Source organism: Tubulanus polymorphus, unplaced genomic scaffold (assembly GCF_964204645.1).
Source record: "Tubulanus polymorphus unplaced genomic scaffold, tnTubPoly1.2 scaffold_21, whole genome shotgun sequence".
Lineage (NCBI taxonomy): Eukaryota > Metazoa > Nemertea > Palaeonemertea > Tubulaniformes > Tubulanidae > Tubulanus > Tubulanus polymorphus.
Window position 1 is genome coordinate 216,774 of NW_027437430.1, and position 27,227 is coordinate 244,000.

The 27,227-nt window shown below is 38.4% G+C and overlaps 1 protein-coding gene and 2 long non-coding RNA genes across 12 annotated transcripts; 2 read left to right on the forward strand and 1 right to left on the reverse strand.

Annotated features, from left to right (window-relative positions):
• Positions 1–68: 68 nt before the first annotated feature.
• LOC141914458 (uncharacterized) lies at positions 69–17,935 on the forward strand. Of its 10 annotated transcripts, none has more exons than XM_074805672.1 (9): positions 69–436; positions 1,212–1,351; positions 1,744–3,914; positions 4,105–5,033; positions 7,545–7,659; positions 9,977–10,091; positions 12,410–12,523; positions 14,864–14,977; positions 17,657–17,847. In XM_074805672.1, exons 5-9 carry the CDS (start codon positions 7,657–7,659, stop codon positions 17,740–17,742), a joined length of 432 nt encoding a protein of 143 aa, XP_074661773.1. In that variant the 5' UTR covers positions 69–436; positions 1,212–1,351; positions 1,744–3,914; positions 4,105–5,033; positions 7,545–7,656; the 3' UTR covers positions 17,743–17,847. The 10 variants fall into 10 exon arrangements, with proteins under 10 accessions (XP_074661773.1, XP_074661776.1, XP_074661779.1 ...); XM_074805676.1 differs by lacking the exon at positions 69–436 and having other exon boundaries at positions 446–1,351; positions 4,105–4,223; positions 4,920–5,033; XM_074805671.1 differs by lacking the exon at positions 69–436 and adding an exon at positions 446–1,090.
• A 3,675-nt stretch (positions 17,936–21,610) lies between these two features.
• Positions 21,611–22,942, reverse strand: LOC141914434 (uncharacterized). Its single transcript, XR_012620833.1, has 3 exons — positions 22,750–22,942; positions 22,267–22,391; positions 21,611–22,158 (listed from the first exon to the last, which is right to left on the reverse strand). It is a non-coding gene; the product is annotated as an uncharacterized LOC141914434 (long non-coding RNA).
• Positions 22,943–23,319: 377 nt separating this feature from the next.
• Positions 23,320–26,009, forward strand: LOC141914433 (uncharacterized). Its single transcript, XR_012620832.1, has 4 exons — positions 23,320–23,622; positions 24,002–24,170; positions 24,255–24,457; positions 25,905–26,009. It is a non-coding gene; the product is annotated as an uncharacterized LOC141914433 (long non-coding RNA).
• The last annotated feature ends 1,218 nt before the right edge of the window (positions 26,010–27,227 follow it).

Genomic DNA, 27,227 nt, shown 5'->3' on the forward strand with positions numbered 1-27,227 from the left:
TATATATATATATATATATATATATATATATATATATATAGTTTTATAAACGCCAACTTATCGGGACATGCGTGATTCTGAGACTCGGAGTATTGGGGCCTCTCTGTCGTATTGGGTCATTTTCTATCTATTGGGACTAGGACCCAATAATTTTGGCCCCAATTATTTAGCTGATGTGGTTAGCACCCATACATTATTATATCGTATGTGGCAGAAACGCATATTGGGTCGTTGAGTAGCGACACAACACCCCTCTGGTGGTGAACTCCGGAAACGTTATGTATGATTCGACCAATCAGATTTGATATATATCTATCGACCAATCAGATTGATTCGTATGACTCGACCAATCAGATTCAAGGATCACATCAACGTGGCGGCCATTATCGTCGTTTCGATTCGGAATTATGTTTAGCGTTTATGCACGGCTTGTTGGGTAAGTACTATTGATAAATGAAATCTTTTTGCTCGTATCAACTGAGTTAGTTACCTAATCGTCGGTGGTAAGCTTTTTATAATCGGATGGGCTTATATCAACGTGTGGTTTGTGAAAATATCCGATCGTGAAACTAAACCACTGACAGGTTAGGCTATCGTTAACTAGCCTAACGTTAACAATAGATTCATTGAATGTTCTTTGAATAATTCAATTCAGTAGGCCAATTCTATGTCACTGAACAGTTGCCAAACAATACACCCATGGACCGTAGTAGGCCTAAACAAACCGGACATATTTGGGGCGACTTTTACTCTTGATTTCGTTCGTTTGGCATGATATTTTAATTCAGGCTTTTAGGCCTACCGCAGGTGTAATCAGGTCGGCACCGGTAGTCCAACACAGTCACAGCCAATTTATCTTGGGGGTGTGATTGTGAAGAGATAGGCCTAGGTCTATGGTGGAACTTTTAGGCTTATATTGGATGGCATAACTAAGGATTCACATCGGAGTGCTCCGTAGTTAGGAGTGCTCCCTAAGCCGGCTTTTGGCAGTAGTTAGCACAACTGTGGAGTCGGAGAAACCAATATGGCATCTCATTCAAAGAGCGGCTGTAATTCAAGCCCAAACTATTGACATTTTGACCAAAAGAAAGTAAGATTTTTGGCTAAAAGTTACTGATTTTTGTTTCCCAAAAAATTTTTTTTCCATTAGGCCTATTTTCCAACTTTTTCAGTATGGGCCGTTTTCATCCCTGATCATGTATATATTTTAGCTACTACTCAATTGCTTTAGGCCTATAAAGTAATTCGATAAGCCTACAAGTCGTGTGGAAGATTCCAATCAATCCGCAGTTGAACCACATGGAGAGTCTTATGACAGATAGGCCTATGAGTCAGCTTGCCGCAACCGATGGTAAATCAGTTTAGTTATTCCATATCTTTTTAGCCCACTTGGAACTGGTCTAGTACCTAGTCGTTGGTTGTAGGGAACCGGTATTCGGTAACAACGACTGGTATTCAGACTAACTTGGAACTTAAGACCTTAAGTTGATTTTATTGGGAAATATAAGACCAAGATCTAGTAACGTGTCGTATACGGCTGAGTGTTTATGTGGTAGGTAGTTTAACTTGTACAGTCGGGTATTGGATGGTGCTGCCATCTTGGGTCCGGATGGTAGTCCGCAGGCAGAGGGGAGTCGTCTTCCAGAGTTGTTTAGCCAGTCGAAAACTGGTTGTTCGGGGAGACAGTCGTAATAAAACTACTGGCATATTCTATCAGTCTATGCTTTTTATTTTAATCTCTAGTTCTCAGGAGCAGGAGTTGGAGTCTTCCAAGGCGGAGTGTGCTGGCGTGTCCACCGTACACGTCCGCTGAAATAGTCGCTACTGTTCGTTCCTCAACGAGAGGACCGACATCCCTCGACATCGATCGTGCGAGAAGCTCGCTAAGGGGGCGCTGCTGTTTGTCCCTCAACGAGAGGATCGACATCGATCGTGCGAGAAGCTCGCTAAGGGGCGCTGCTGTTCGACCCTCAACGAGAGGATCGACATCGATCGTGCGAGAGGCTCGCTAAGGGGCGCTGCTGTTCGACCCTCAACGAGAGGATCGACATCACTCGCATCGGTCGTGCGAGAAGCTCGCTAAGGGCGCGCTGCTGTTCGACCCTCAACGAGAGGACCGACATCGGTCGTGCGAGAAGCTCGCTAAGGGCGCGCTACTGTTCGTTCCTCAACGAGAGGACCGACATCGCTCGACATCAATCGTGCGAGAAGCTCGCTAAGGGGGCGCTGCTGTTCGACCCTCAACGAGAGGATCGACATCGATCGTGCGAGAAGCTCGCTAAGGGGCGTTGCTGTTCGACCCTCAACGAGAGGACCGACATCGCTCGACATCGGTCGTGCGCGAAGCTCGCTAAGGGCGCGCTGCTGTTCGTTCCTCAACGGGAGGATCGACGTTGCTCCAAATTGATCGTGCGAGAAGCTCGCTAAGGAGACGCCGCTGTTCGATCCTCAACGGGAGGACCGACATCGATCGTGCGAAAGGCTCGCTAAAGAGACACCGCTGTTCGATCCTCAACGGGAGGACCGACATCGATCGTGCGAGAAGCTCGTTAAGGAGACGCAGCTGTTCGATCCTCAACGGGAGGACCGACAGCGATCGTGCGAGATGCTCGCCAATGGCGCGCTGCTGTTCGACCCTCAATGAGAGGACCGATGTTGCTCTAAATTGATCGTGCGAGAAGCTCGCTAAGGAGTCGCCGCTGTTCGATCCTCAATGAGAGGACTGACTTCGCTCGACTTTGATCGTGCAAAAGGCTTGCTAGGGAGACGCCGCTGTTCGTTCCTCAACGGGAGGACCGAGATCGATCGTACGAGAAGCTTGTTAAGGAGACGCCGCTGTTCGATCCTCAACGGGAGGACCGAGATCGATCGTACGAGAAGCTTGTTAAGGAGACGCCGCTGTTCGTTCCTCAACGAGAGGACCGACATCGCTCGACATCGGTCGTGCGAGAAGCTCGCTTAGGGCGCGCTGCTGTTCGTTCCTCAACAGGAGGACCGACGTTGCTCCAAATTGATCGTGCGAGAAGCTCGCTAAGGAGTCGCCGCTGTTCGATCCTCAACGGGAGGACCGACATCGATCGTGCGAGAATCTCGTTAAGGAGACGCCGCCGTTCGATCCTCAACGGGAGGACCGACATGGATCGTGCGAGATGCTCGCTAATGGCGCGCTGCTGTTCGACCCTCAACGAGAGGACCGATGTTGACCGATGTCTCCAAATTGATCGTAGGAGAAGCTTGCTAAGGAGTCGCCGCTGTTCGATCCTCTACGAGAGGATCGACTATGATCGTGCAAAAGGCTTGCTAGGGAGACGCCGCTGTTCGTTCCTCAACGGGAGGACCGAGATCGATCGTGCGAGAAGCTCGCTAAGGAGGCGCCGCTGTTCGATCCTCAACGAGAGAACCGACATCGCTTGACATCGTTTGTGCGATAGAGACGTGTCTACCGTTCACGTTCGCTTAAGAGAATGCCGCCGTTCGGTTCTCAACGCGGGAACCGACGTCTCTCGACATTGTTCGCGTGGGAAAGACGAGTCTAGTGTCCTCAACACGAGGGCCGACAACGACCGATAACGTTTGTGTAGGGAGTTCACTGAATTAAGCACTGTTGTCCGTTCTCAACGCGAGGACCGACATCGACCGACATTGACCGTTTTACTGTTACAGAGAGTGGAAGTAGAAGGGGACGTCTTGGCAACAAGTTCCGGGCAAAAGCAGAACGACCCTGAACAGCAGCCGCCGGTCCCCTAAGAGGGATTGGAGTGTTTCGGCTGCGACATTTAGTTCCGCTATTTAACGTACATTGTCGCTGATTGGCTGATTTACGCCGCACATGCGCACGGAGGTGCGCAACTTAGAAAATTCAAGGAAAGTGTAGAGAAAATAGAGCGGCTAGAGCGAGACTCAAACCCGGGCAAGTAAATTACTAGCGCAGCGTCATCCCACTAGATCACCGAGCTCGTGAAAACCAACCGAATGTTTTCAGATGCAAGATGGCCGTTCTGTTTCCTATTTTGTACCAAAAAAATGTCAATTTTGGCCTCAATTTCAACTAGGCCTACTACTCAATTGCTTATGCATGTTCATATTTTTTATTTTCATAGGAAGATGGACCACCGCGTTCGGTACGAGTCGTGCAGAAGATTCCAATCAATCCACAGGTTAACCACATGGAGAGACATGACAGATGAGTCAACATGACAGATTGACATTGACATTTCCACCAAGTACTAACTAATCACCTAAAAGGACCCATTAGGCCCAATGTTTGTTAAAGTCTATCATACTGAATGTATATAATTCATCACCTAGGAATCCCCGAATTGAGGGAAATCTATGATAGAATGTATTGTTATTACACAGCAAACCCACAGTTAGATTGGTCTGGTAAAATCTATCATATGGATTATTATGTACTATAAGACAAAGGACCCAATAGGTCGGTACAATCTATCATGTGCAATGTATTAGTTATTACACAGGAAACCAGCTGTTTGATCGACCCAATAGATAGGTACAATCTATAAAATGTAATAGGCCCATTATCATTTATAGAAATATATTAATGTAATTGATTTAATGTATTTATATACATGTATCTACCCTAGATACATCTTGTACCCAAAAACTGAGCTTGGTCAGAATCAACATGGTTGACTGGTGGCCATTTTTGTTCGCTGAAATCAGCACTTTCCTACTCATTTTTGAAGTTTTCAAGGGAATTTTGAAGACACTGATCGAATTACCTTGATCTATCAGATCGTGTACTCGAAGGTTCCATCAGCATGAGAGACATTTTGGGTCAATCGGATGCAAGATGGCCATCCTGTGACCTTTTTTCGTACCCAAAAAATATCAATTTTTGTCTCAATTTCAACCACTACTCAATTGCTTATGCATGTTCATATTTTTAATTTTCGCAGGAAAATGGACCACCGAGTTCGATACAATTGGTGTGGAAGATTCCAATCAATCCGCAGTTGAATCACATAGAGAGAGTCTTATGGTAGATACGAGTCAACTTTCCGAGACCGATGGTAAATCAGTTTAGTTATTTCATACCTTTTTAGCCCACTAGGGACTTTAGACCGAAAGTCGATTATTTGGGATATTTCTCTAAAACTTTTGAACACATACTGTAGGCCTACCTGAATTTGATCATCGTACTACCAGTGAAACTGGTATATTGTGGGTTGACTGTAAATCAATTTTAACAATATGTTTCCGTGCCTACCATTTGAAATTATAATCAAATCATCAAAAATCAATGGTTCGTAGGCATGGAAACTCAGGACGCATATTGTTAGAATTTCAAAAATGGCTTATTTTTAGCCTACTTGGGAGTCCCAGCGGGCTATTGCGTTCACTTTTCGTCCGTCCGTCCGTAGATGGAATCCAGTAAGTTTTGAAGACGCTTCAAGGTAACGTCTTGATATTTAGGTTACACGTGTATCTACCCTAGACACATCTTCAGCCCAAAAACTGACCCTGTCAGAATCAAGATGGCTGACTGGCAGCCATTGTTGTTCGCCAAAATCAGCACTTTTTACACATTTTTGAACTTTTTGAGGGAAATTTTGAAGACGCTTCGATCAATTACCTTGATCTTTCGGATATATATGAATCCCCCCAGGGCCCATCAACGAAACAAAAATTGGGTCGGTCGGACTCAAGATGGCCGTCCTATGACCTTTTTAGTGCCCAAAAATGTTAATTTTTGCCCGAATTCTGAGTCCTGTAGCTTCCTACTGGTTTACCATTTCTCAATGCAATTTGTGATGGGTATTCTTTGGAAAGGGATGTTTTATACCTCAGACAGGTATTTTTCATCAGCCAATTATGACACAATTGGCGGCCATCTTGGTGTCACCAGTACTCATTCGTAAGTGGGAAAAAGTTTTTCCACATTATATTGATACCTAAGCGTATTTTGCTACCACAATCAATTAGAAAGTTGTAGCTCATAACGTGTTCTATGATTGTGGTGAGTTTCAAGGTAATTGGATTTCGTATATGGCCACCAGGGGGCGTTGAATAATACAATATCTTAGCATTTCTTTATTATATTCGTACCTATGCATATTTTGTAACCACAATCAATTGGAAAGTTGTAGCTCATGACATCATCTATGATTGTTGTGAGTTTTAAGGACATTAGTTTTTCTATATGGTCACCAGGGGGCGTTGAATAGTAGAATAACTTAGTATTTCCTTATTATATTGGTACCAAGGGCGTACTCTTTTATGACCTCCGAAGTCTCCGTCCGAAATCTCCGGTTGGCTCCACACAAAATCCGAATCACACCACCTCGACAGAAAGGAGGTTTCGGAGACTCCAAAAAGTCACGTGACCAATAAAAGAGTACGATTGGCGGCAAACGGATTCTCCGATCTGATAAAAGAGTTCGCTCCTAGGCATATTTTGTTACCATGATCAATTGCAAAGTTGTAGTTCATGACATGTTCTATGATTGTGGTGAGTTTCGAGGTCATTGGGTTTTGAATATGGTCACCAGGGGGCGTTGAATAGTAGAATGACTTAGTATTTCCATACTAAATTGGTAACGAGGCATATTTTGTTATCACAATCAATTACAAAATCGTAGCTGCTGACATGTTCTATGATTTTGGTGAGTTTCAAGGTCGTTGGTTTTTGTAAATGGTCACCAGGGGGCGTTGAATATTGAAATTGTTAGATTGTTGAGCATTTGAAACCATTTCCCAAGTGGGCATGGTGTCCCTGGACCCCTAGTTTCTCATTTCAACATGCGAAAATGAAAACTTTTTGGCAATCTTTCAATACAGCGTAAAATGGATATAAAAACAATGGTTTATTAAAACTGCACAGTTTCACTGGTCGTATTAAAACCAATTAGGCGTATGTGTTCAAAACATTAATGTATAGGCCTATTAATGTATATTATTCATCACATAGGAATCCCCGAATTGAGGGAAATCTATGATAGAATGTATTGTTATAACACAGGAAACCCAGAGTTAGATTGGTCTGATGGTAAAATCTATCATATGGATTATTATGTACTATAAGACAAATGACCCAATAGGTCGGTACAATCTATCATGTGGAATGTATTAGTTATTACACAGGAAACCAGCTGTTTCATGGACCCAATAGATTGGTTCAATCTATAAAATGTAATGGGCCCTATATCATTCATAGAAATATATTAATTTAATTGATTTAATGTATTTATATACATGCATCTACCCTAGATACATCTTCTGCCCAAAAACTGAGCTTGGTCAGAATCAACATGGTTGACTGGTGGCCTTTTTTGTTCGCTGAAATCAGCACTTTCTTACTCATTTTTGAAGTTTTCAAGGGAATTTTGAAGATTCTGATCAATTACCTTGATCTATCAGATTGTATACCCGAAGGGTGCATCGGCATGAGAGTAATTTTGGGTCAATCGGATGCAAGATGGCCGTCCTGTGACCTTTTATCGTACCCAAAAAATGTCAATTTTGGTCTCAATTTCAACCACTACTCAATTGCTTATGCATGTTCATATTTTTGATTTTTACAGGAAGATGGACCACCGAGTTCGATACAAATTGGTGTGAAAGATGCCAATCAATCTGCAGTTGAATCACATAGAGAGAGTCTTATGACAGATATGAGTCGACTTTCCACAACCGATGGTAAATCAGTTTAGTTATTTCATACCTTTTTAGCCACATGAAATGGACTTAAGCGGGTTATCGCATCCGCTTTGTGTCATTGTCCCGAGCTTGACAGAATCCAGTTATTCTGATACATTTTGAAATCAGCACTTTTAGACATTGTTTGAACCTTTTTAGCCCACTTGGGACTTTAGTCCCAGTGGGCTATTGCGTTCACTTTTCGTCCATTGTCCGTCATAGCGTACGTCCGTCCGTAGACGGAATCCAGTTATTTTGGGAAGTTTTGAAGACGCTTCAATGTAATGTCTTGATATTTAGGTTACACATGTATCTACCCTAGACACATCTTCAGCCCCAAAACTGGCCCTGTCAGAATCAAGATGGCCGACTGGCAGCCATTGATGTTCGCCAAAATCAACACTTTTTACACATTTTTTAACTTTTTGAGGGAACTTTTTGATCTTTCGGATGTATGTGCATCCCCCCAGGGCCCATCAGCATAACAAAAATTGGGTCGATCGAACTCAAGATGGCCATCCTATGACCTTTTTTAATGCCAAAAAATGTCAATTTTGGCCTGAATTCCGAGTCCTGTAGCTTCCTACTTGTTTGCCATTTCTCATTGCAATTTGTGATGGGTATTCTTAAGAAAGGGATGTTTTATACCTGAGACAGGTATTTTTGATCAGCCAATTATGACGCAATTGGCGGCCATCTTGGTGTCATCAGTACTCATTCCTAGGTGGGAAAAAAATTTTCCACATTATATTGATACCTAGGCGTATTTTGTTACCACAATCAATAAGAAAGTTGTAGCTCATAACATGATCTATGATTGTGGTGAGTTTCAAGGTCATTGGTTTTGTATATGGCCCAGTGTGCATTGAATAATACAATATCTTTCCATATTATATTCGTATCAATGCATATTTTGTAACCACAATCAATTGCAAAGTTGTAGCTCATGACATTGTCTATGATTGTGGCAAGTTTTAAGGACATTAGTTATTCTATATGGTCACCAAGAGGCATTGAATAGTAGAATAACTTAGTATTTCCTTATATTGGTACCTAGGCTTATTTTGTTACCATGATCAATTAGAAAGTTTTAGTTCATGACATGTTCTATGATCTAGTATTTCCATATTAAATTGGTAACAAGGCATATTTTGTCATCACAATCCATGAAATCATTCCTCCTGACATGTACCATGATTGTGGTGAGTTTCAAGGCCATTGGTTTTTGTATATGGTCACCAGGGGGCGTTGAATATTGAAATTGTTAGATTGTTGAGCATACGGAAACATTTCTCAAGTGGGCATGGTGTCCCTGGACCCCTAGTTCAAGTTTTCATGGGAAATATTGAAAACGCTTCGATCATTTATCTCAATTTCTCTCATTCGCAGTAAATAACTTGGCCTCATGACTTGCTCTAACATGAATTGCCCTAAGATTGTGGTGAGTTTCTAGGCATTGTTTATGTTCACCGGTGGCGTAAATTAGCCGAAGAATATGGTACTACAGTATATTAGTACCTAGACATATGACGTTGTTACCACAAACAATTGCATGTTGTGCCAGTGCATGAAATGCCCTATGGTAATGGTGATTCTTGACATTTCCAGATTGTTCAGTATTTCACCAAGTACTAACTAATCACCTTGAAGGACCCATTATGTTTGTTAAAGTCTATCATGCTGAATATAAAATATTTATCACATAGGAATCCCCCAGTTTGAGGGAAATCTATGACAGAATGTATTATTATAACACAGGAAACCCACAGTTAGATTGGTCTGGTAAAATCTATCATATGGATTATTATGTACTATAAGACAAATGACCCAATAGGTCGGTACAATCTATCATGTGGAATGTATTAGTTATTACACAGGAAACCAGCTGTTTCATGGACCCAATAGATTGGTTCAATCTATAAAATGTAATGGGCCCTATATCATTCATAGAAATATATTAATTTAATTGATTTAATGTATTTATATACATGCATCTACCCTAGATACATCTTCTGCCCAAAAACTGAGCTTGGTCAGAATCAACATGGTTGACTGGTGGCCTTTTTTGTTCGCTGAAATCAGCACTTTCTTACTCATTTTTGAAGTTTTCAAGGGAATTTTGAAGATTCTGATCAATTACCTTGATCTATCAGATTGTATACCCGAAGGGTGCATCGGCATGAGAGTAATTTTGGGTCAATCGGATGCAAGATGGCCGTCCTGTGACCTTTTATCGTACCCAAAAAATGTCAATTTTGGTCTCAATTTCAACCACTACTCAATTGCTTATGCATGTTCATATTTTTGATTTTTACAGGAAGATGGACCACCGAGTTCGATACAAATTGGTGTGAAAGATGCCAATCAATCTGCAGTTGAATCACATAGAGAGAGTCTTATGACAGATATGAGTCGACTTTCCACAACCGATGGTAAATCAGTTTAGTTATTTCATACCTTTTTAGCCACATGAAATGGACTTAAGCGGGTTATCGCATCCGCTTTGTGTCATTGTCCCGAGCTTGACAGAATCCAGTTATTCTGATACATTTTGAAATCAGCACTTTTAGACATTGTTTGAACCTTTTTAGCCCACTTGGGACTTTAGTCCCAGTGGGCTATTGCGTTCACTTTTCGTCCATTGTCCGTCATAGCGTACGTCCGTCCGTAGACGGAATCCAGTTATTTTGGGAAGTTTTGAAGACGCTTCAATGTAATGTCTTGATATTTAGGTTACACATGTATCTACCCTAGACACATCTTCAGCCCCAAAACTGGCCCTGTCAGAATCAAGATGGCCGACTGGCAGCCATTGATGTTCGCCAAAATCAACACTTTTTACACATTTTTTAACTTTTTGAGGGAACTTTTTGATCTTTCGGATGTATGTGCATCCCCCCAGGGCCCATCAGCATAACAAAAATTGGGTCGATCGAACTCAAGATGGCCATCCTATGACCTTTTTTAATGCCAAAAAATGTCAATTTTGGCCTGAATTCCGAGTCCTGTAGCTTCCTACTTGTTTGCCATTTCTCATTGCAATTTGTGATGGGTATTCTTAAGAAAGGGATGTTTTATACCTGAGACAGGTATTTTTGATCAGCCAATTATGACGCAATTGGCGGCCATCTTGGTGTCATCAGTACTCATTCCTAGGTGGGAAAAAAATTTTCCACATTATATTGATACCTAGGCGTATTTTGTTACCACAATCAATAAGAAAGTTGTAGCTCATAACATGATCTATGATTGTGGTGAGTTTCAAGGTCATTGGTTTTGTATATGGCCCAGTGTGCATTGAATAATACAATATCTTTCCATATTATATTCGTATCAATGCATATTTTGTAACCACAATCAATTGCAAAGTTGTAGCTCATGACATTGTCTATGATTGTGGCAAGTTTTAAGGACATTAGTTATTCTATATGGTCACCAAGAGGCATTGAATAGTAGAATAACTTAGTATTTCCTTATATTGGTACCTAGGCTTATTTTGTTACCATGATCAATTAGAAAGTTTTAGTTCATGACATGTTCTATGATCTAGTATTTCCATATTAAATTGGTAACGAGGCATATTTTGTCATCACAATCCATGAAATCATTCCTCCTGACATGTACCATGATTGTGGTGAGTTTCAAGGCCATTGGTTTTTGTATATGGTCACCAGGGGGCGTTGAATATTGAAATTGTTAGATTGTTGAGCATACGGAAACATTTCTCAAGTGGGCATGGTGTCCCTGGACCCCTAGTTCAAGTTTTCATGGGAAATATTAAAAAACGCTTCGATCATTTATCTCAATTTCTCTCATTCGCAGTAAATAACTTGGCCTCATGACTTGCTCTAACATGAATTGCCCTAAGATTGTGGTGAGTTTCTAGGCATTGTTTATGTTCACCGGTGGCGTAAATTAGCCGAAGAATATGGTACTACAGTATATTAGTACCTAGACATATGACGTTATTACCACAAACAATTGCATGTTGTGCCAGTGCATGAAATGCCCTATGGTAATGGTGATTCTTGACATTTCCAGATTGTTCAGTATTTCACCAAGTACTAACTAATCACCTTGAAGGACCCATTATGTTTGTTAAAGTCTATCATGCTTAATATAAAATATTTATCACATAGGAATCCCCCAGTTTGAGGGAAATCTATGACAGAATGTATTATTATAACACAGGAAACCCACAGTTAGATTGGTCTGGTAAAATCTATCATATGGATTATTATGTACTATAAGACAAAGGACCCAATTGGTCGGTACAATCTATCATGTGGAATGTATTAGTTATTACACAGGAAACCAGCTGTTTGATGGACCCAATAGATAGGTACAATCTATAAAATGTAATAGGCCCATTATCATTTATAGAAATATATTAATGTAATTGATTTAATGTATTTATATACATGTATCTACCCTAGATACATCTTCTGCCCAAAAACTGAGCTTGGTCAGAATCAACATGGTTGACTAGTTGCCATTTTTGTTCGCTGAAATCAGCACTTTCTTACTCATTTTTGAAGTTTTCAAGGGAATTTTGAAGATTCTGATTAATTACCTTGATCTATCAGATTCTATACCCGAAGGGTGCATCGGCATGAGAGAAATTTTGGGTCAATCGGACGCAAGATGGCCGTCCTGTGACCTTTTTTCGTACCCAAAAAATGTCAATTTTTGTCTCAATTTCAACCACTACTCAATTGCTTATGCATGTTCATATTTTTAATTTTCACAGGAAGATGGACCACAGAGTTCGATACAATTGGTGTGAAAGATTCCAATCAATCCGCAGTTGAATCATATAGAGAGAGTCTTATGACAGATACGAGTCAACTTTCCGCAACTGATGGTAAATCAGTTTAGTTATTTCATACCTTTTTAGCCCACTAGGGACTTTAGACCGAAAGTCGATTATTTGGGATATTTCTCTAAAACTTTTGAACACATTGTAGGCCTACCTGAATTTAGCTTCATACTACCAGTGAAACTGTTATATTGGGGGTTGACTGTAAATCAATTTTAACAATATGTTTCCGTGCTTACCATTTGAAATTATAATCAAATCATCAAAAATCAATGGTTCGTAGGCATGGAAACTCAGGACGCATATTGTTAGAATTTCAAAAATGGCTTATTTTTTCTCATTTCAACATGCGAAAATGAAAACTTTTTGGCAATCCTTCAATACAGCGTAAAATGGATATAAAAACAATGGTTTATTAAAACTGCACGGTTTCACTGGTCGTATTAAAACCAATTAGACGTATGTGTTCAAAACATTAATGTATATTAATGTATATTATTCATCACATAGGAATCCCCGAATTGAGGGAAATCTATTATAGAATGTATTGTTTTAACACAGAAAACCCACAGTTAGATTGGTCTGGTAAAATCTATCATGTGGATTATTATGTACTATAAGACAAAGGACCCAATAGGTCGGTACAATCTATCATGTGCAATGTATTAGTTATTACACAGGCAACCAGCTGTTTGATGGACCCAATAGATAGGTACAATCTATAAAATGTAATAGGCCCATTATCATTTATAGAAATATATTAATGTAATTGATTTAATGTATTTATATACATGTATCTACCCTAGATACATCTTCTGCCCAAAAACTGAGCTTGGTCAGAATTAACATGGTTGACTGGTGGCCATTTCTGTTTGCTGAAATCAGCACTTTCTTACTCATTTTTAGCCCACTTGGGACTTTAGTCCCAGCGGGCTATTGCGTTCACTTTTCGTCCGTCGTCTGTCCGTCCGTCTGTAGACGGAATCCAGTTATTTTGGGAAGTTTTGAAGACGCTTCAAGGTAACGTCTTGATATTTGGGATACACATGTATCTACCCTAGACACATCTTCAGCCCAAAAACTGGCCCTGTCAGAATCAAGATGGCCGACTGGCAGCCATTGTTGTTCGCCAAAATCAGCACTTTTTACACATTTTTGATCTTTTTGAGAGAAATTTTGAAGACGCTTCGATCAATTACCTTGATCTTTCGGATATATGTGAATCCCCCCAGGGCCCATCAACATAACAAAAATTGGGTCGGTCGGACTCGAGATGGCCGTCCTATGACCTTTTTAGTGCCCAAAAATGTTAATTTTTGCCCGAATTCTGAGTCCTGTAGCTTCCTACTGGTTTGCCATTTCTCATTGCAATTTGTGATGGGTATTCTTTGGAAAGGGATGTTTTATACCTGAGACAGGTATTTTTCATCAGCCAATTATGACGCAATTGGCGGCCATCTTGGTCTCACCAGTACTCATTCGTAAATGGGAAAAAGTTTTTCCACATTATATTGATACCTAAGCGTATTTTGGTACCACATTCAATTAGAAAGTTGTAGCTCATAACATGTTCTATGATTATGGTGTGTTGCAAGGTAATTAGATTTTGTATATGGCCACCAGGGGGCGTTGAATAATACAATATCTTAGCATTTCTTTATTATATTTGTACCTATGTATATTTTGTAACCACAATCAATTGGAAAGTTGTAGCTCATGACATCATCTATGATTGTTGTGAGTTTTAAGGACATTAGTTTTTCTATATGGTCACCAGGGCGCGTTGAATAGTAGAATAACTAAGTATTTCCTTATTATATTGGTACCTAGGCATATTTTGTTACCATGATCAATTGCAAAGTTGTAGTTCATGACATGTTCTATGATTGTGGTAAGTTTTGATGTCATTGGGTTTTGAATATGGTCTCCAGGGGGCGTTGAATAGTAGAATAACTTAGTATTTCCATATCAAATTGGTAACGAGGCATATTTTGTTATCACAATCAATTACAAAATCGTAGCTGCTGACATGTTCTATGATTGTGGTGAGTTTCAAGGTCATTGGTTTTTGTATATGGTTGCCAGGGGGCGTTGAATATTGAAATTGTTAGATTGTTGAGCATTTGGAACCACTTCCCAAGTGGGCATGGTGTCCCTGGACCCCTAGTTGAAGTTTTCAAGGGAATTTTGAAGACTCTGATCAATTACCTTGATCTATCAGATTGTATACCCGAAGGGTGCATCGGCATGAGAGAAATTTTTGGTCAATCGGACGCAAGATGGCCGTCCTGTGACCTTTTTTCGTACCCAAAAAATATCAATTTTGGTCTCAATTTCAACCACTACTCAATTGCTTATGCATGTTCATATTTTTAATTTTCACAGGAAAATGGACCACCAAGTTCGATACAATTGGTGTGAAAGATTCCAATCAATCCGCAGTTGAATCACATAGAGAGAGTCTTATGGTAGATATGAGTCAACTTTCCGCAACTGATGGTAAATCAGTTTAGTTATTTCATACCTTTTTAGCCCACTAGGGAACGAAAGTCAATTTTTTTGGGATATTTCTCTAAAACTTTTGAACACATACCTGAATTTGATCTTCATACTACCAGTGAAACTGTTATATTGGGGGTTGACCGTAAATCAATTTTAACAATATGTTTCCGCGCCTACCATTTGAAATTATAATCAAATCATCAAAAATCAATGGTTCGTAGGTATGGAAACTCAGGACGCATATTGTTAGAATTTCAAAAATGGCTTATTTTTTCTCATTTCAACATGCGAAAATGAAAACTTTTTGGCAATCCTTCAATACAGTGTAAAGTGGATATAAAAACGATGGTTTATTAATACTGCGCAGTTTGACTGGTCGTATTAAGGGTGCTCCTATCCCTTAATTATCAAAATTTTCCATTTTCGACATTATATTGATACCTAAACATATTGTATTACCACAATCTATTGAAAGTTGTAGCTCATAAGGTGTTCTATGATTTTGGTTAGCTTCAAGGTCATCGGTTTTTGTATATGGTCACCAGGGGGCGTTAAATAATACAATAACTTAGTATTTCTATATTATGTCTGTACCTATGCATATTTTGTTACCACAATTAATTGCAAAGTTATAGCTCATGACATCGTCTATGTATGTGGTGAGTTTTAAGGACATGAGTTATTATATATGGTCACCAGGCGCGTTGAATAGTAGAATAACTTAGTATTTCCTTATAGATTGGTATCTAGGCATATTTTGTTACCATGATCAATTGCAAAGTTGTAGTTCATGACATGTTCTTTGATTGTGGTGAGTTTCGAGGTCATTGGGTTTTGCATATGGTCACCAGGGGGCATTGAATAGTAGAATAACTTAGTATTTCCATATTAAATCGGTAACGAGGCATATTTTGTTATCACAATCAATTACAAAATCGTAGCTGTTGACTTATTCTAATTGATTGTGGTGAGTTTCAGGGTCATTGGTTTTTGTATCTGGTTACCAGGGGCGCTGAATATTGAAATTGTTAGATTGTTGAGCATTTGAAACTACCTGGCATGGTGTCACTGGACTGCTAGTTTACTTATTTTTGAAGTTTTCATGAAAAATTTTGAGGACACTCTACTTGATCTATCAGATTGTATTCCTGAAGGGTGCGTCAGCATGAGAGAGATTTTGGGAAAATCGGATACAAGATGGCCGTCCTGTGACCTTTTTGTACCAAAAAATGTGACGTTATTACCACAAGAAATTGCAAGTTGTGCCAGTGCATGAAATGCTCTATCGTAATGGTAATTCTTGACATTTGCAGATTGTCAGGTATTTCACCAAGTACTTACTAATCACCTTGAGGGACCCAATATGTTTGTTAAAGTCTATATTCATACTGAATATATATTATTTTTCACATGCCCCGTTTGAGGGAAATCTATGATAGAATGTATTTATAACACAGTAAACCCAAAGTTAGATTGGTCTGGTCAAATCTATCATATGGATTATTTTGTATTATTAGGGCCCAACAGGTCGGTACAAACTATCATGTGGAATGTATTAGTTATTACAGAGGAAACCATCTGTTTGATTGACCCAATAGATAGGTACAATCTATAATCTATAATCTATAAAATGTAATAGGCCCTATATCATTTATAAAAATATATTAATGCAATTGATATAATTTATTTATATACATGTATCTACCCTAGATACACTTTTTTACAAAATACTAGCTTAGTCAGAATCAACATGGTTGACTGGCGGCCATTTTTTGTTTGCTGAAATCAGCATTTTTTACTTATTTTTGAAGTTTTCAAGGGAAATATTGAGGACACTCTGCTTGATCTATCAGATTGCATTCCTGAAGGGTGCGTCAGCATGAGAGAGATTTTGGGTCAATCGGATGCAATATGGCCGTCCTGAGTTTCAAGGTCACATGAGCAATTGTAATTTAAAACATAACCAATACATATTCTTCAGATTATTCTCGGGTCGAAATTCAATATTATGATGTAGTGCAAAGTTGCAGATTATGTCCCTATGAACATGTACATCAAGTTTTACAGGGATGCATTATTCATCATGGCCACCAAGCAGTGCTAAATATCAATGGTTGAAATTAACCGTAATAACATTTGAAAGCAGTTTAGTTTTACTAGTATATCATAAAGAATATATAAAGTTTAAAGGTCATACCTTTTTCGATATGCTGCCAGGCTGAGGCGATGTTTAATATACATACAATATAATAGTGCACTTCCCGAGTTTCAATGTCACAATTTTGATATCCCTACCCAGGTAGCTTACTTTCAAAAAGGTTAATTTAAATAGCTCAAGTACCTGAACAAGTAGTGCCTCCCACTTTGACTGTGCACGTATGTTTTATATAATTTGACGGGTCATGTATTCAAATTGGTCAATTAAGGGAAAAAATGATACCTTGTTTCTCCGCTCTACCTAGCTTAAAGTTAATTTACCCTGCAGCCTATCTACCCAGTACATTATTTTTCTAATCACTATCAGGCATACAATTATAGACCCTGCAGCTATAGAAATGAACTGATTACAAATTTTATTGGAATTTACACTATTTCCCGGCAGCTGCAGAGAAACAAAGTATCATTTTTTAACCTAAACCAAATATAGAAATAAATGAATTTTCTTTCTTTTAATAGGCAGAATGAAAACACGAAGGCGCTGGTCATCGGATGAAGATAAAATATTTCATACGATCTTGCATTCGTTCCAACAGAATGCCTAATCGTGAACTTTTGGACGAAGCCACTAAAATGCTGACAAAGAAAATTATAAAAAAGAGAAAGATTCCAAATAAACTTATAATGATGTATAATCCAAGTGTTTGTGTTAAATTCACAGGCTTTACCCAAATATCGATTTGATTTTTCTAGGAACCGTATACACATTAGACTGCGCTAAACTTGGATAATTCCTAATTATTGATGTATAGACAAACATGAGATCAAAATTGAACTGATCCCGATTAGCCAATGATAACAATTGAAACCTATTCAATTCTCAACCCCTTCTGACAAAGTTTGATTTAAACTTTGTCAGATGGGGTTGATATAGGTTTCGATAATACAAGACATAGTGGAATTAGGATTAAGGCCTACGTGTATGCGCAAGCACTCTTCGATTTTGAAGGATAAACTACATGTATATTGACTATGCTGAGTTGATTTAGTAATTTGGTGAATTCAAAGGAAGGAACAGTGCAGGAACTTCCTCACATTGCCAAACGTTTCCATGTGGATATGCAGCGGCACTTGAATCTGCCATATTACATGAATCCATACATCCCTTCCATTCTCTTGGATTATGCCAATGCAGTACCGTGAAAACAGAAAATAAAATTATTTCACAGGAAACTACTTAGAATGGTCTATTAAAGTCTCCCATATGGGTATCGGAATGTATAAGTTTGATATAAGACCATATTTGACCCAATAGATAGTACAATCATGTATCATGTGATATATATTAGTTACTACAGAAAACCAACTGTTTGATGGACCCAACAGATAGGTACAAATATCAAAAGAAATATATTAGTTATTACTGAGGGCCCCAATATGTCTGTTTAATATTATCTCATAAACTCAACAGTTTGAAACGGGGGAAATCTTATGATATGAAATGAGAGACTACGTAGAAAAAACCAGTGCCTGTGGCTACTAGTCGACAATTTCTAAATTAATTTTCCTGTGCGATTTGGTTTCGTACAATTGAGAGACTACTTTTTTCAGTAGGGCATCTTTTGGATCACATCACTGGAAATTGGCTTGTGCTTTTGGGCCCCTTCGTTGGTTATCTACAAATGTTTCATATAAGCTATCGACCACAATGCTGACACCGAGATGGTCAGAAACTGACCAATTGAGATATGATCCCCGAGTCTGAACGATTCAGACTTCGAATATCGGAAATTTCTCAAGCCATGTTTGTTTACAAACTACCAAGTATTCATCATTGCAAATTCATAAGCTGACCAACACTGACCACTACTGACGAATTACAATTTCACGAACATGAGAACGATATACCGCGTTTGGTGTGAAACTAGAAAAGATTCGCCATTGAAGATTCATAAATTGACCATTGACCACCAATGACCAATTCAAAACGAATAAGATCACAATACAATGATTTACCCCCACTTTCATCCAACAGCACGATACCATTTAATTGAATCATTAAACGCATTGGGCTTCTGATATTTGAAATCATTTGTTACAATGAAGTTGATCCTAAGACTTGATCACCTGCGCTACAGAAAACGTACAAGACGAAATTTTAAGATTGTAAAATCCGATTAGGTGATCGTCATTATGACGACAGCTCCATCTCTGTAATTCTTAAGAGATTAGAACCACTTCTGGGTCGTCAATACAATTAAACTTTGACTCGAAATAATGTTTAATTTACTAATTTGAATAAGCAGTTCAAACTTGGGACTCATAAGGTGATGACCCAATAGACCTGTACATAATGTTTCCGCAGTTTGAGGCACCCAATAAGTCTGTTAAATCTATGGAATATATAATTTTTAGTATGAAACCATATAGGTCCCAATAGGTAAGTAAAGTCTACCATATGAATATATATAAAATTATGTACCGTACAGTAATATCAGGATACACAGCCGACATCGGGGATTCGTGATTAAATATTCACATCTTAGATGAATTCTAGAGGCCATAAGAGCTAATTTTGACCACTTTGACCAATTTTCTAGAGGCCATAAGAGCTAATTTTGACCACTTTGACCAATTTTCTAGAGGCCATAAGAGCTAATTTTTAAAAAAATACATTTTCTTTTCTTCCAAATTTCCTAGATCCGCCTGGTAATGAAAATGGCATCTTAGGTACCGGGTATACGATTGATACTATTGAGTCAAAACTTCATCAAAATCGAAAACAAATGGTTCAATTGGATCGAAGATTTAGATTTGTTTAAATCCGTTTACTGGGCAACTTTCATGAAAAAAACCTGCCTGGTTCAGTGCGGCCGCCTACCGTAAACACTTGTTTTTCTGGTCATTCCACCTGATGATGGCTGTGGTTTCATAGTAATAAATTTGATCGTATAATTTTAAATTTGAAGTGTAGGATTTCTTCATTTATCTACAGTATACACGGATTATAGTGTTTATTCGACATCTATTAAGCAATCCTTTAGCTAAGACTATCTCAGTGGTTATTATTGTGGCATTTCACTGTCAAAGGGCTATGCTTACAACAACTTAAATTGGACAGCTCATATATGACCAAACTCAAACTTGTTCTTTTGTTACATGTGGCCCGTACACAGAAAATCCCAACTGCTTTAAATATCACCGTATTTGTGCCTCAGAACAAAATGCTGCTGTTTGCAATTCGGACTAATTTGATACTCCCCCCCCCCTTAAATGCAGAATAACATTTATTATGGCGTCTTGGGTTATTCAATTATTGGTGCGGCATGTCGCTTTACGGTCGTAGGTGGCAAGTCCCTGATCGAGTAGCTAGGCGTTCGCGTTCGGTATTTTTGAAAAGCGTCGGCTGTTTGCGAGGCCGGTGGTGTATCGGAGGGTGCGAGGCTGGTTGTGTATCGGGGGTGTATGGAGATGACTATTACAAAGGAAACGAACCGTTCTGTTGGTCTCGAAATCATATACCGGGTACCCGATATACCGGTATGCTATTTAAGTTTTATACAAGACCCAATAAGGACTGTCGTGCCCCGAATTCTCTGCTGGTGCTTGAGTCCCAGGTCTCAAATGGTCGTTCTATCTATCATGTGGAATGGCATGCAATGGGCTATAACACATTGAAAACCCAATATTCGAGGGACTGTGTGTGTATGTGTGTGTGTGTGTAATGGTCCTATGGATCAGTTTCGTATAAAAACATGACCCACTAATACTGTATCAGATTAGTGTGGAGTATATATTTGTTACGAAAGCGTCGACTTATTTCGCAATATCCGAGTCTAAATTCATTTATTTGTCTATCCATTAATAAATCAGCCATACCTTTTTCATCAAAATGAACAATACATGAAACAGCATATTTGTATAACAAAATCGTCAACCGGTCGCATAACGAAGGCCTGGTAGCCCTTATGAAAATGGTACACGTGTATTTAGCTAAAGACACGTGTAATATGAAATTACACGTGTACTTTTGACGTGTATTTTGAAATACACGTGTAACTTATGACGTGTATTTTAAAAACACGTGTAAATTCATATGTGGCTTCTGAAATACACGTGCAATCTGGATGCATGTACTAGGCTAAAAAATTATACATGTACCTTGTTTCTCATAATTGGTCACTTTTGTAATCTGCAATAAAATTTGTAATTACATCATTTAGCTTCACATGATTTTATTAAAAGTAAGATTGTGCATGTAATGTTTGAGAAATTGAAGGAATCTCCTGTCTTATTGAATTATTTGATCCTCATTTAGTAGTTTTTTCCAGGATGCCGTGTCAAAAAAGTCACGTTGTTTGTCCTGAATTGACTAGATTGGATCCTGTATGAATGAAGCACATGTCTTTGTTGCCCCTTGAATAAATCCAAAAACTGTTTCACAAAAATCATGATCTGAACAAAAAATTTTGGATATTTTTCATTTATTATCAAGATAACTAGAGGCTTAGGGGACTGCCCAAGCCCCGAATTACAATGTTATTTATGAAAAATGTTGAATATATTGCTGTCACCAGCTCGAAGTGTTCTGCTTTCCTTGTAGGCCCATTCATTAATTTTGCTAGCTAGCTCTTCTTAGCCGAGGAGTCTTTTCAGTTGTTCATTAACGGGCATGTACACAAAAAAATGTCCTTTTTCCTCTAATGTTGCCTTATCATACTGTATAACACATAATGAACATTTGTATCATACCTGCAGTTTTTTGAATAATGTCTTATATACGGGGCAGTAATATTTGTTCACCTCCGGACATAGAGAAAATCTTTTGAAAATAGGGTAATTAGAACTGCGTAGAACCGCTTCTCAGTAACAGTAAATTCAACTGATCCAACAATCCAGTCAAAACAGTTGATGTGGATCCAGCTTTGAGGGAGAACGCCATAATAGTAGTAACAGCCCCACGATGGTTCACCTCACCATTTGTGTGGAGAGGATCATCTATTTCCATCAATGAGCTGTGGCTGCAAAACAGATTAAACATTTTTGTGATTGGTCAAGTTCATATCGGATGAGTAGATTGGCAATTAAGATTGCATTTTTAGTCATAAGGCACTGTATTACTAACTTACGTTGTCATAACCATTGTCTGCATTATTGGTGGATTGTGGCCATTTTCAATTCTTAAATCTTCCAGATTCTCAAAATCCACTTCTTGAAAAATCGAAATGTCCATCATTTAGCAACATATTACCATCTACAAAACAAAAAGTAATTTGAGATTAAATTATTCCCAAATAGAACCCATATAGAACTTAAGGCTACAGTAGGCCTATACGACGTAGGTTTATTTCCAGCTAGCGATTTTGTAGCCTATTGTTGCGATGAACAGTAAACCTCATGCATAACATACCAGATCGGACCTGGATTAAAAGATTAACTAACAACATTAACATTAAACTAAACAATTGACCTATTCAATTGCATAATTCTCCATGTCTCTTGTTTGTCCTGTCAACTTTATTGAACTGTCAAACCAATAATATACATGTTTATTGATATTGATAAGGACCAATAAAGTCAATTTGATTTGCTTACATTTAAAATGATCTTACCTTCAAATGTTTAACATGTAGGCCTACTCGCGTATTTTCACTGGCCTTTTTACTTGCAATTTTCTTTTTCAAACTCCATGCTTGCAAAAGACGAATTCGGTTGGTGTATATCGATATTTACGGGTAATTTTCCACTAAAAAGCGCATCTTTGTGTTACTTGTCTTCCATTTTGGAACACTACCAAAATGAAAACCTCACTGACGAACTGACGAGCTCTAGATAAATGGTTTTCATGAACAGAAAAACAACCTAGACAAAATAATCTCATCTAAATGTTGAATTAAATAGTTAGAGGCCTTATTCATGCACCTTTTTGTCTATTTTTATAATACAGCGTATATTAAAATGATCGTCATTTCTTCACTGAATCGTTATTTTCAATTTACTTAATTGATTTTGCCTTAGCTTCATAATAACCCTTAGTATAAGTAATTTTTGCTAATTAAATATCACTTAACACGATTATTTTTTAATTCTAATTGAACTAAAATGCAGACATAAAACTTATTAATAATTAAATAATTTATTTCAATTAAACTCCCAAGCACCCCTGCGCGGTGGCAGCCATATTGCCATTGTTAAGCAACACGTTTTCACAGGTTTTCACGATCTATTCTATTCTCATAATGATTGCAAAACGCAATAATGGATGACAATCAGTCCATAAAAGGGGATCATTGACAACTGGGCCGAAAGTGACACTGTTTCTTTGTTTGAGGTCAAACACATAGTGGATCATTGAATGGATCATTGAATGGATCATTGAATTAGATTCATTAGAATGGATTGGAAGAATGGAAGTGGAAGAACAAAAAAGTCGAAGGCCATTTATTATTATCCCGCGTATAAAGGACGCGTTGTGGATTGTTCAGGTATGATTATTGTTATGTAGTAAAGTAAAGGTTTATAGGTCACTAAAAGAATATGTTTATTGGAATGAAAAGCAACATGACCTAGTATTGAATTGAATTTGAATTAGTTAGCATAGTATTAGTAGGCCTTAAATGATTGAATGTCCAGTGAAAAAATTGTAAATGATCATTCCAATTGTGAGGGATAAAAACGGAGTGTCTTTGGTGTTTATGCATCCAATCTAAAAACTGCAGGGTCATTTAGATTTTGTTGTGCGCCCATCATCGCCATTAAACTTGTATGCTGGACATGAAATTAGGTCGCTGTCGGAGTTTCGACTGGGGGCAAAAACGACGTTAGTGCAATCAATTCTTGACCATTTTTTTTCAAACTTTATAGGGTCTACACCAATAAGAATTGATCCAAGGACAGACACTATAAAATTGGAATTCCCGTTTTTTTGGCTTAAAAATGTGTCCACTGGGGGATTGTTGGAAAACGATGTTAGCGCGAGAGAGCCTTCAATTCTCCACTGATTTCTCAACAACGACAGCGTGATGAAAATCAGGTATTTACATTATATATTATATGAGCGTCGGAATGGTTTTAGTAAAGATTATAGCGTAAGCATTGTAAATTCTTCTCATTTTAGGATGCCTACTCACTATTGGATGATACAACAGCTGCTGCCATACGCTGATTAGTCGGAAAACCTAATACTGTTGGGTGCATGCATGCTGTTGTCCACTCATTTAAAAGAAGAACTAATTGTCAAGGCATTGGACTGGATGTGACGCAATGAAAGTCTTCCATGAGGAAAAAAGTTGGACCCAAACCGGGTCAGCTAAATAATACGTAAGTACATGAATTCAATATATAATGGCTAGCATTCATTTGTTGTTGTTTTACAGGGGCGGATCCAAGCTGGAAGAACGAGGGTTCAGCTCTTATGAAAAGGGCACTAGTCAATACAGGTCTCCCTGTGTGAAACGGTTGTAGGCTATGGGGTTTGTGCACTTTGATCATAGGGTGGAATTTTTCACCTGTGATTCAAAAGGGCACTTGGTCAGAAAAGGGGAGGGTTTAACGTTTAATATGGCGCTCAAGGCGAACAATCACCGTGGCCTGATGTGTTGGGTGATTCAGTCGCAGGACGTGTTGGATTCGGGCGATTCAGTCGGCGCAGACCCTGACAAACTAGGTGATTTTACCGACGATTTCGTTGCACAACTTAAGTGCTCGACGAAATTGCCTTATGTGTCCCCAGCTTTAGCCCATTTGAGACGTAAGTCCAAGCAAGCGGGCTATTGCATTCACCCTTTGTTCGTCTGTAGATGGAATCCAGTATTTTGGGAAGTTTTAATACTCTTGATATTTAAGTTACACACATATCTATCCTAGACATGTCTTCAGCCCAAAACTGGTCCGAATCAAGATGGCCAACTGCATTGGCCATTTTCGTTCCCCAAAATCATCACTTATGCAATTTTTTGAAGTTTTCAAAGGAGATTTTGAAGATGAAGATGGCCATCTTGACACAAGATGGCCATCATGTGACCTTTTTTGTACCCAAAAAGGTCATTTTTGCCTTGTAGCTGCCTAATGGTTTGCAATTTTTCTTTGAAATTTGAGATGGGTATACATTTCTTAACAATCTAAAACATACGAGACAGATTTTTCGATCAGTCAAGCATGACACATTTGGCAGCCATCTTGGTGTCATCAGTTCTCATTCGTAGATAAAAGAAGGTTTTTGAAGGAAAATATCGACAGGTTTTGACTTATAGTCTTGATATGTGATAATTGTTACCACTGTTGTAGTATTCACCTCATGTGGAATTGGGGTTACCCAGGTTTTTGTTCTCACCACCAGGGGGAGTTGAGTATTGAATTATATACAATTTGTCTAATTTATTTTGGTACCTATGAATACATTATAACATCGATCAATTGTAAAATTGTAGCTTGTGACATGTTCTATGATTGTGGTGAGTTTCAATGTCCTGTTTCTATTTCATTATGTTGATTGTTTAGCATTCGTAACCGTACGGGCATGGTGTCCCTAGACCCCTTGTTTTTCATCAGGTGGCGTTGAACATTGAAATTTCCAGATTGTCAAGCATTTCACCATATGGCTTAAAATCAAGTCATTAAGAGTGAAAAGCTGTTATATGCAGAAGACTGTTAGAAAAAGCTATATAATTTAATCATCATCCCAAGCAGCTGAAGTTGATTTATTTATCCTCGTAAAGAAATCATTGTATACTTTTGCTTAATTTTTTTCAAATGGTTATCATTTCAGAACAATGTCGAAAGGAGAAGGGTGCAAAAGAGGCCAACATAAGACATGCAATTACTCAAAAATTTATAAAATTTATGAAGATGAATAAATCAGTTAGTATGGAAAATGTGAATCTCTTGAGTGTTCATTCTAAACAGCACATAGATTAAGGAGATTTCCTCACATGGTGGTTTGATTTGAATTCAACAAAAAATGGCAATCAAAGACACATGTGTTTAGCATGAAGTACACGTGTAAGACACGTGTAATATTGGATGAAATACACGTGTAATAAGGATGAACTACACGTGTAGTTAGGATGAAGTACACGTTTAATTTGGATGAAGTACACGTGTAATTAGGATGAAGTACACGTGTAGTTAGGATGAAGTACACGTGTAATTTGGATGAAGTACACGTGTAATTAGGATGAAGTACACGTGTAATTTGGATAAAGTACACGTGTAAAATTGGGCCAATTTTACACGTGTATTTTCATTTACAATTACACGTGTACCATTTTCGTAAGATGAATCTGGCTCGATGATATCGATATTATATTGATATTGATGATATTGCACTTATTTTAAGGGATTTCTGCCACTTTCATCTAATTTAAAGCTATCGCGACTACGGATACATGATCCTATCAACAAATCATAGAGAGCATTACTTCAATATTTGCACTTTTTGCACTTATCCAGATGTTAAAATTTAACGAAAAATGAAAGGCAATAATGTACTCACAATAATTGTTGCATTTCTCCATTGCACACAGTAAAATTTTGTAAATTTGTTGGAAAAAATAATGTTTAATCATATGTTTATACACTACCCATGGTTACTGGTTTTAAACTGACAAGTCTGTGGTCCCCTTGAATCAGTAAAAAGTATCAACTGTGAGCACTGTTAGTACCGTGAGCATTTGGCCTCTAGAATTGTTCCAGACTGTATTACAAAATCAGCGATGAATGAATCAAAACTGCAATGGAATCACGTTGCAGCCAATTCGGTACCGTCACAAAAATAGAGATTTCCTGGATCCAGGTACCTGCACGTTCGATATAGTCAAATTTTCTTAAAATGGGTGAAAAAATAAATTAATCCGTCTGAACCAGCATCTATTTTGGCTTCAAGCTGGGATAGACCGATTCGAATTGAGCAAGCTTTGATACGAACGATGACCAATGAAAAACGAAATAGAAGAAAAAGAAAGCAGAAAAGTTACGATCTAAATAATTATCACTCCATTTAATTGCAAAATAATATTTCCGTATAAAATATGGCCTCAAACAATGAAACAGCATCAGGATAAAGGGGTAACACTAAAGTATATAGGCTACA

What these genes read in the sequence shown, in the direction of transcription:
- LOC141914458 (XM_074805672.1), top strand. An exon ending in TCGACTTTCCACAACCGATG is followed by an intron (nt 10,092 to 12,409) that starts GTAAATCAGTTT and finishes TAATTTTCACAG; the next exon opens with GAAGATGGACCACAGAGTTC. An exon ending in TCAACTTTCCGCAACTGATG is followed by an intron (nt 14,978 to 17,656) that starts GTAAATCAGTTT and finishes TTCTTTTAATAG; the next exon opens with GCAGAATGAAAACACGAAGG.